Source organism: Gossypium arboreum, chromosome 12 (assembly GCF_025698485.1).
Source record: "Gossypium arboreum isolate Shixiya-1 chromosome 12, ASM2569848v2, whole genome shotgun sequence".
Classification (NCBI taxonomy): domain Eukaryota; kingdom Viridiplantae; phylum Streptophyta; class Magnoliopsida; order Malvales; family Malvaceae; genus Gossypium; species Gossypium arboreum.
Genome location: NC_069081.1, coordinates 11,331,077 through 11,341,576, shown reverse-complemented (window position 1 = coordinate 11,341,576; position 10,500 = coordinate 11,331,077). Strand labels below are relative to the sequence as shown.

The window sequence follows — 10,500 nt, the reverse complement described above, 5'->3', positions numbered from 1 at the left end:
ATTAATAAATAAAAATTTATATATAGTAAATTAGCAAAAATAAAATCTGTATACTTATCAACAATTAGACTAGTTTTTCAGTTTTCATAAAGTATGAGGATTACTATTTTTTTTTTCAAATTATAGTAGATGGACTAGCCTATCGATCTTAGTAAAGTAAAGAAATAAAGTTCAAAATTAGAATGTGACACCCGAAAATGCTCGATATAATAGCAGGCACTGCTCTAAGATTGGACATAGTAGAATCCTGATAAAGTCGAAAATAAATTTGGAAATATTTTATGGGAGAGGAAATAATTGTAGAAGGCTGTGAAAATGAGATTCAGATAAAAAGGACTAGAAGTGCATATTGCCCCAAAATACATGACTTAGCTAAATAGTATTCATCAGATATAAGTGTGATTTGGAGAGTGTGCGTGCTTGAAGAAACTCAGTTCTGAACTAAATTGAATGAAAGAGAAAAGTATAGTGTAATCTTCCATTGTCATTGAAAAGGGGCATAAAAGCAAATTTTACCACAATTGGATTCATATCGGTGTGTAATTATGATTTATGAACGTTAAATATGATAAGTGTCGATGGTGATCAAGGTTCAGTAAAAAAGAGTAAAATAATAATTTTGCCATATAAAACATTTTGATAATTTTACATGATAGTATAAACGGTTTAGAATATTAATATGATATTAAGTTATTGGAATTAAATTTATTAAAAAGGGAATTGAGAATACTGTAATATGGAAAACAAACCAAATTGAAAATTAGAAAATTAGAAAATCGGAAGACTTAAAATGCAAATATTTTGTGGAAGGGTATTTTTAACTTCTTGCAAGAGATTAGCCAAAATTTGGCTGTCACAAAAGGCCCCAATTTAGTTCATTTTAAATATATATATTAGCCGAAAGGCCGAGAAAGGAATACGAAATTTTGATACACTATTATTTGAAGAGGAAGATGGTCTACCGGCAAATAGAATGACGATCTATGGCGTCAAGTCCTCTCCTTACAAAAATATCGCACCCTTTTTCTTCTATTTATCCCACAAAGTTCACACCGTTTTACTTGGCAACCGAACAGTCATTTAAGTTTCCCTCCACCCTATTCAATTTTGTCAAACACTTGTCTTCAAATGATAATCCCACCATCTTTCACAACTTCAATTTCGATTCCTTTTATGCCAATTTAATCGACAATTCATCCCACAAAATAAACTTAACACAAGTTCATGCCAAGTTACTCCTCCTTGGTATACAACAAAACGGGTTTTTAGTCTCGAAATTGGTAAATGCAGCTGTAAACTTTGGGGAAATCAGCTATGCACGTAAAGTGTTCGATAAATTTCCCGACCCTGATGTGTTTTTATGGAATGCTATCATTAGGGGTTACTCTAAGTATAATTTATTTGCTAGTGCTGTTGAAATGTACTCCAGAATGCAAGTTTTATGGGTTAGTCCTGATGGTTATACACTCCCTCATGTTCTTAAAGCTTGTGGTGGAATACCAAGTTTCAGAATGGGGCAACAAGTTCATGGGCAGATATTTAGGCTTGCGTTTGAAAAGGATGTATTTGTGCAAAATGGGGTTGTTGCATTTTACGCAAAATGTGGAAAAATTGCGAGTGCCAAGGTTGTTTTTGATAGGTTAGAGATCAGGAATGTCGTTTCCTGGACTTCAATGATTTCGGGGTATGCTCAGAATGGACAGCCTATAGAGGCTTTGAGAGTTTTTGATGAAATGCGGTCAACGGGTGTAATGCCAGATTGGATTGCTCTTGTTAGCGTTATTAGGGCGCATACGGATGTAGAGGATTTGGAACATGGGAAATCGATTCATAGTTGTGTGATTAAGATGGGTCTTGAATTGGAGCCTGACTTGCTCATTGCATTGACTGCTATGTATGCAAAATGTGGGCAAGTAATGGTTGCAAGATCCTTCTTTAATCTAGTGAAGGTTCCTAATTTAATTTTGTGGAATGCCATGATCTCTGGTTATGCAAAGAATGGTTACGCTGAGGAAGCTGTCAAACTTTTTCGTGATATGATTTCCCATAATATCAAAACTGATTCAATAACAGCCAGGTCTGCCGTTTTAGCTTGTGCACAAGTTGGTTCTTTTGATTTAGCTAGATGGATGGACAATTATATCAGTAAAAGTGAGCACAAAGATGATGTTTTTGTCAACTCAGCTCTCATTGATATGTTTGCAAAATGTGGAAATGTTGATATGGCCCGTATGGTCTTCAATAGAACACTTGATAAAGATGTTGTCGTGTGGAGCTCCATGATTGTGGGATACGGATTGCATGGTAGGGGGCGAGAAGCCTTAGACCTTTATCATTTGATGAAGCAATCTGGTGTCTCCCCTAATGCTGTCACTTTTCTTGGACTTCTCACAGCTTGCAACCATTCAGGTCTTGTGGAGGATGGATGGCAACTTTTCCACTGCATGAAAGACTATGGAATCGAGCCCCGTCACCAGCATTATGCATGTCTGGTTGATCTTCTTGGACGTTCTGGTTATCTAGATCAAGCTTATGATTTTATTATGAACATGCCAATAGAACCAGGTGTATCTGTATGGGGAGCTCTTCTAAGTGCTTGCAAGATTCATCGCCATGTCACACTCGGAGAATATGCTGCAGAACGGCTTTTCTCACTAGAATCTTATAATACAGGGCATTACGTGCAGCTCTCCAATCTCTACGCATCTGCCAGAATGTGGGATCGTGTCGCCAAGATACGAGTTTTGATGAGGGACAAGGGACTGAGCAAGGACCTTGGATATAGCTTAATTGAGATCAACGGGAAACTTGAAGCATTCCGTGTAGGAGACAAGTCGCACCCGCGATCGAAGGAGATTTTTGAGGAACTCGAGTCATTAGAAAAGAGGTTGAAGCAAGCTGGATTTGTTCCAGATAGGAATTCTTCCTTGCATGATTTGAATGAGGAAGAGATGGAGGAAACCCTATGCAATCACAGTGAAAGGCTAGCAATTGCCTTTGGGCTAATAAGTACTGCACAAGGAACTACACTTAGGATTACAAAGAATCTGCGGGCATGTATTAATTGTCATTCAGCCACCAAGCTTATCTCAAAGCTTGTTAACAGAGAAATAATTGTGAGGGATGCAAACCGTTTTCATCATTTTAAGGATGGAGTTTGTTCTTGTGGAGATTATTGGTAGAAATCCAAGCTGTTCACTGTTAGCAACACCATTCTGGTCTCTCTCTTAGCCAAGTATTTCTAGATTGGTGCGATTTGAGGTGAATTAGGTCGGGGGAGGTTTACCAATTCATGTTAATTTTTTTGCTCCAAACATTCAACCAAAGCTTACAGATATAGCGAAGAAGTATCACCAACACTTTGATTATGGAAAGTAAAAGGATGAAAATTCAAATTTATATATGATTAATATATTGTTTACTTTTATTTAGGTTTGACTCTTTTTGCTTGTAATTCTTTTTCATATATGAAAGTTTTTTATTGGCCAAAAAAATATAGGCTTATATGTATAAAAACTCGAGAGAGAAATTTAAAAAAAAAATAAAATCAATTAACCCACTTGATATAATTCACACTCAATTTAGCTCTTGTTTGTTAACTAAAAATTAATTAAGTCCATTCGTCAATGATTTCTAATTTTTGAGAGAAATTTAAAAAAAAATCAATTAAGCTACTTGATATAATTCACACTCAATTTAGCTCTTGTTTGTTAACTAAAAATCAATTAAGTCCATTTGTTAATGATTTCTATAACACCCTAAAATTTTTTATTAGACACATGACATTATTCTGGTAGCGAACATAGTAAAATTACGAGAAAATTCAAAAATTTTGTGAGATAAATGAATTATTATGAAAATAAAGTGATATTAAATATGGGAATTTATGAAAATAATTTTAGGAGTGAATGTGATGAAAGGACCAAATCACAATTTCAAAAAGTTTGAGGACTAAAAGTGTAAATTGACCAAAATATGAAAGTGAGTTAGTATTGATTACTAGGTGATAAACCATAAATGCAACATGTTTTTCGGTGATTTATTATTTAATTTAGTGAATTCGATGCTCTTAATCATTTAATTTCATGTTTTATACTTAGAAGAGCATAGGGAAACAAAAAGAGCAGAAAAAAGGCCAAAAACGAACAAAACAGGCTGATTTAAAGATCCACACGGCCAAGACCATTTCCACACGGGCTGAGCACACGCCCGTGTGAGCCACACGGGCTAGCCACACGCCCATGTGGTAGCCCGTGTCGATATCACTCCCTATTTCCCAAACACGTAAAAAAAGCTAATTTTTAGGGTTTCTGAGCATTCTAAAGTCTATATAAACACACTAGAAGTAAACCTAAAGGACGCGTAGAGTAGAACATAGAAATTACTCGATGAACGTGAACGGATTCAGCTCGGAAGCAGGATCTCCTTCAAGACTGAAGATCTTCATTCAATTTCTCTCGAAGTTTTTGAGTTTCTTTATGTTTTGTTGTTTTCCTATTTTTGAGATGTTTTCCTTTTACGTTATGAACTAAACTTCCTAAATACCTAGGGAGGATGAAACCTACGATGGATCTTATTATTTAATTATCTGAATTACACGATAAATACTTGTTCTTATTCTTAATTATGTGTTCTTAATCATTGCCTTAATATTTTCAAGATATTAATCCAAGTTTGATGTGCTTATTCAATGGAGCAAAAGTCCCTGTTTAGGAGTAGATCTAGCATAATTTAGCGGAGTTGCATGCAATCCTAAAAATAGGACAACATAAATCTACCGGATTAGAGTAAAATCTAATAAGGGAATCCATAGATCGAGTTAATGCGACGATAGGGGTTTTAATTAGAAAGAGATTTCAATTAATTAACCTAAAGTCAGTTGTTCTTAGTCTCGAAAGAGATATTAACATAATTTAGAGATTTCTACGGATCAAGACAAGTGAATAAATCGTTTGATTCAGAGTCAGAATAATAAGTGAAGTCTAGGCGGATTCTTTCCTGGGAATTATCTCTCTCATTGGTTTTCTTAAGTATTTTCCCAATTCGATCTCTGTCGCGTTCATAGTTAATTAGTTTAATTTTAGATTAAAAGAAATCTCTTTAATTATAGGCTAAATAATAGAAAGATAGTTATTACTAGTACTTTTAGTCCTCGTGGATACGATATTCTGAATTCACCATAGCTAACTACTAATCGATAAGTGCCTTTGCCTTAGTCAAAATATTAGTTAGTTTCGTGACGTCATTAAGTTTTTGGCGCCGTTGCCAGGGACTAAAATATTAGGAACACTTAATTTTTATTACTTTAGCCATTTTTTTTATTTTTATTGCATTTTATTTTTACTTTAATTTACTAATTTTTCTTTTATTTGCTTATGGCAGGTTTCTTTAGTTTATGACTAGAAGAAATTTGTCAGGACCTCTATTATTTGTTAGCGGAATTGAAAGCATAGCTAGCAAAAATCGTAAAGAAATAAGGTGGAGTCTACAGTATATAGAGGAAGAGCACGAGGAAGATACCAACATTACCGAGGAGATGGCTGAAAATCAGAATAATCCGCTACCTCCTGTGGTTACCGCGAATCCTGTAAATCAAAATCCTGCTCCTCGCACTATGTGCGACTATGCCAAGCCTAATTTAACAGGGGCTGAATCGAGTATTGTGAGACATGCTATTGTTGCAAATAATTTCGAACTGAAGTCGAACACCATTCAGATGATCCAACATTTTATTCAGTTTGATGGTTTGCAAGATGAGGATCCAAATACTCATTTGGCCAACTTTCTGGAGTACTGTGATACTTTCAAAATTAATGACGTTTCTGATGATGCCATTCCCCTTTTGTTATTTCCCTTCTCATTGAGGAATAAAGCTAAACAGTGGTTGAACTCTCTACCACGAGGGTCCATCACTACATGGGAGCAAATGACCGAAAAGTTTCTGTTGAAATACTTTTCGCCGGCCAAGACGGCAAAGTTGAGGAATGATATCTCTTTCTTTGTGCAAATGGACTTAGAAACCCTATACGATACATGGGAGAGGAATAATGATTTATTGAGAAAGTGCCTCCACCATTGGTTACCCTTATGGTTACAGGTTCAGACTTTCTACAATGGGTTGAACCCCTCAACTAGACAACTGATTGATGCAGCTGCCGGCGGTACCCTAAATAACAAGACACCTGAAGAGGCTTATGAGTTTATTGAAGAGATGTCACTGAATAATTATCAGTGGCAAGTCATAAGGACAAAGAAGACAAAAGCCGCTGGTGTTTTCAACCTCGACACGGTCACCATGTTATCAAACCAGGTAGAGCTCTTAAATAAAAAGATTAATGGTTTATGTGTTTATCGCAGGTACATCCGGTGATGCAGTGTGACACAAGTGGAGGAGGAATGAATAATCTAGAATGCCTAACCTACGACCTTAACATTAATAACGAACAAGTCAACTATATGGGTAACAATTCTAGATCTCAAAATAACCCCTATAGTAATACTTACAATGCAGGTTAGAGGAACCATCCCAACTTCTTTTGGGGTGGTCAAGGTAATCAAAGACCACAACCCCCTCCAGGTTTTCAACAGCCACCTTACCAGTAGGAGAAGAAGTCGAGCCTTGAGGAGATGCTAACGAAATTCATATCGGTGTCAGAAACACGTTTCCAAAACACTGAACAACGCTTAAAAATCAGCAACCATTGATTCAAGGGCTCGAGAATCAAATAGGTCAGCTTCCTAAGCTAATCTCAGAAAGACCACAAGATAGCTTACCTAACAACACCGAGACTAACCTAAGAGAGTAGCTCAATGCGATTACTGTTCCATATGAAGAAGGGTAAGTTGAGTCCAAACCAGAACCAAGGCAAGAAAGTGTGGTAAGTAAAGATAATGTGGATGAAAACCAGAGTAAACAAAAACCCATGAGTAAATAATATACACCTCGTGTGCCATACCCCAACGCAACAAAGAAAGACCGCACAAATGAACAATTTGGTAAATTTATTAACCTTTTAAAAACATTACATATTAACTTACCGTTTTTTGAAGTTCTTTCGCAGATTCCCAACTCAGTTAAATTTTTAAAGGAGCTTCTAGCAAAAAAATAGAAGTTAGATGATTCGTCGTATGTGGAGCTAAATGCAGTCTGCTCAGCTATTCTACAGAATAAACTACCCAACAAATTGAAAGATCTAAGGAGTTTTAATATTCCTTATTTAATTGGTAGTTTAAATGTAAATAATGCTTTAGCTGATTTAGGGGCAAGTATTAATGTCATGCCTTACAAAATGTTTAAATAGCTAGGTTTTAGGAAACCCAAACAAACTAGGATGGGCATTCAATTAGCAGATAAAACCATTAGATTTCCTAGGGGTATTGTTAAAGATGTACTCGTAAAAATTGATAAATTCATATTCCCAGTTGACTTTGTTGTCTTAGACATGAATGAGGATAGTGATGTCCCTTTAATTTTAGGATGCCCCTTTTTAAAAACTGCTAGAACTATCATAGATGTTGGTACAGGTGAACTAACGCTTCATATAGGTGACGAAACAATCACTCTTCAGGCTCGTGATTTGGTTAAGACATCGAGTGATGAATGTGATTTTTTAAATCCCGACAATAAGATTAATCATGTGGTTTAACCCTATTTGCAGGAAAATTTTTTGAGAAGCACAAATGAGCCACGTTCTAGTTCATGCAACAACATTAGAACGAAGGCTTTAGATCGATGAACTAGACAAATAGTGGACACATGTCAAGAAGAAACCAAAAATACACAATGCCGAATCAAAATAAAACCATGATGAGCATAAAGATGAGACGAACCAATTCAAGGTAGGGGACCAAGAATTATTAGATGAAACCGTAAATTTTCAATTTAGAGCTTAACGCAAACGGAGCAACTCCTTTGACGGTACTCAATGTTTTTCCATACGGTACAGTCGAGGTAACTCATTCTCATTTCAGCACTTTTAAGGTAAACAATACTTGACTTAAACCTTATTTAAATAAAGGAATTGACAGCGAGAAAGAGGAGTCTTGACTCCGAGATCCACCGTGACCATGCGAATATGAGGTAAGTCAAGCTTAGACTTTAAATAAGCACTTCTCGAGACGTAACCCGAGTACTAACACTGCTAATTTTCTTATTTTTACTTCATATTATACAGGTTTTTAACCCACACGACTTTGACACACGAGCGTGTCCTAGGCCGTGTGACTTAACATGGGGGCAATAATGAGTTATACGACTGTACGATATGGCCGTGTGACCTACACGGCCTGGATACACGAGCGTATCCTTGGCCGTGTGGATTTTGGGACTTAGATTTTTTTAAAAAGGAAATCGACAGAGAGTTACACGGCTAGGAGAGACGGCTGTGTAACCCATACGGCCAGGATACACGGGCATGTCCTTGGCCGTGTGAGCCCTAAAGCTTAAATCCCTAACAATCGACAGAGACACGGGCTAAAAGAGGCTACACAGGTGTGCGACACGGTCGTGTGAACCACAAGGCTTGAACACACGGGCGTGTCCTATGCCGTGTGAAAATTGGAGCTAAATTTTCAATTATTAAACAAGTCAGAGAGTTACACGGGCATGGCACACGACCGTGTGTTTGGACACACGGGCGTGGGAGAAGCGAACAACATTGCACATGACCGTGAGACAAGGCCGTGTGAACCACACGGCCTGGACACACGGGCGTGTCCAAGGCTGTATGCAGACTGGGCTAAAATTTAAATTGCACACGGGCTGAATAATATACCACACGGGCGTGTGACACGGCTGTGTGGCCCAACAAGGGCCTCACACGACCTTATCAACCTTAAAGCCTTAGTCCCATTTTTTCTTTTCATTTGTCATCTTCTCCAAATCACTCAAGAACCCTAGCCGTCGTCGCTCCTTCCTCATTCTCACCGTCAGTCGATAGACCACCACATCTTATCCCTCTTTCCCCCCATCACCGTACCTTCCATCCGATCCTCTTTTCCCTTTGCGTACCAAACGCCCCACAAACGATCCCCATCCTCACACACCAGCCTTCACTAGCCGCACACCTCCTTCCTCCCTTTCTTTTTCCCTCTCCGTTCGAATCATCCCCAAAACCACCAAGTCCTAACCTGCGCACCCCCTTCTCCCTCATTCTCTTCCCTTTCTTTTCTTCCCCTTTCTCCCTTTTTCTTCTTTCCTTTCCCCTTACCATTCCGTCCAGCCACCACTACACCGATCGCATTCCCCCTGACCACCGGTCGCGCACCCTCCCTCCAGTGGTCATAACCAACCCCACTGTCGATTTTTTTTCCCATTTTCGGTTATTTATTAATTTTATTTTTCTTTATTATTATTATTATTATTATTATTATTATTATTATTATTATTATTATTATTATTATTTTCCTATTATTATTATTATTATTATTATTATTATTATTATTTATCTATTATCGGTTAATATTATTAGTATTCTTATTATTATTATTTTCATTATTATTCTTATTATTTCTTTAAGATTATTGTGTTTTGTTCTTATTTTCATTAGTTCTATTATTAATTTATGATTATTTCTTATTACTGCTTAATTGAATCATTTACCCTTGTTTATGCATTTGCGTTTACTGATGAAATTTGGATGGTTCTTGATTTCGTTATTGCCTTAGTTGATGCTCGATACTAGTTATATTATCTTCTTCAATAGGATTTTACATTTGTTTTAGTTGATTCCACTGTTGATTCTTCTTTTGTTAGTTTTTCATTATTCAGTTTTCAATTCTTAATTCTTACCAGTTTAGTTATTAATACTACACTCTTTTTTGGTGTTTAGTTTTTTTATGTTCACATTCACTTTCTTTCTTCATCCACTTGCAGCGATTTGCTTACAGTTAATATTTCTTATTAGCTTATTCTTATTATTTGATTCGTCAAATTAATGTATTTGAGGGCTTTATTTCAGGTTTATTATGACGAACACACGTGGCAAGTCTAAAGTCGTCGTCCCCGCTTCGAAAAAGAGGAAAAGCCACGATAGGACTCCTCCTCCAGTGCATCTTCCGAGGCTAGCCATCCTTATCTTCAATTTTTGGCGGGCCTCTAAGAGGATCTGTACCAGCTATTTCGACATCGACCACTCGACTTAGGTCACTGCATTGATTGGGCCGCATTGGAGCAGGTCTATTTGGCTGATGATGTGCGTGCGATTATTGTTACAGTCCCATGGGATAGGTTTTTCACCATCATCGAGCCCACCTACTCAGAGCTCACCTTAGAGTTCGGTGCCACATTTTCGGTCTAGTAGGTCATGTCGGCCCATGATGAGTCAGGCACCATCATCTTTCGCCTTGGTGGTTTGGTGCGACATATGAGCGTCCCAAAGTTCGGTGCTACTTTGGGACTTTACACAGAAGAATTCATGAGGGCCGAGGACTTTCTTCAGCTTCATCAGTATATTTATCACTCGCCTTCGCGCTGTTGGACTGATCTCACAAGCGGCCTGA

The 10,500-nt window shown here is 37.3% G+C and overlaps 1 protein-coding gene and 1 non-coding gene across 2 annotated transcripts; one reads left to right on the top strand and one right to left on the bottom strand.

Moving 5' to 3' along the window:
• The first annotated feature begins 428 nt into the window (after positions 1-428).
• On the top strand, positions 429-3,431 carry LOC108478423 (pentatricopeptide repeat-containing protein At3g12770). The gene has a single exon (XM_017780882.2). The coding sequence runs from the start codon at positions 984-986 to the stop codon at positions 3,180-3,182; it is 2,199 nt and encodes a 732-aa protein (XP_017636371.1). The 5' UTR covers positions 429-983; the 3' UTR covers positions 3,183-3,431.
• A 2,543-nt stretch (positions 3,432-5,974) lies between these two features.
• Positions 5,975-6,081, bottom strand: LOC128285781 (small nucleolar RNA R71). Its single transcript, XR_008276330.1, has one exon. It is a non-coding gene; the product is annotated as a small nucleolar RNA R71 (small nucleolar RNA).
• Positions 6,082-10,500: the final 4,419 nt, after the last annotated feature.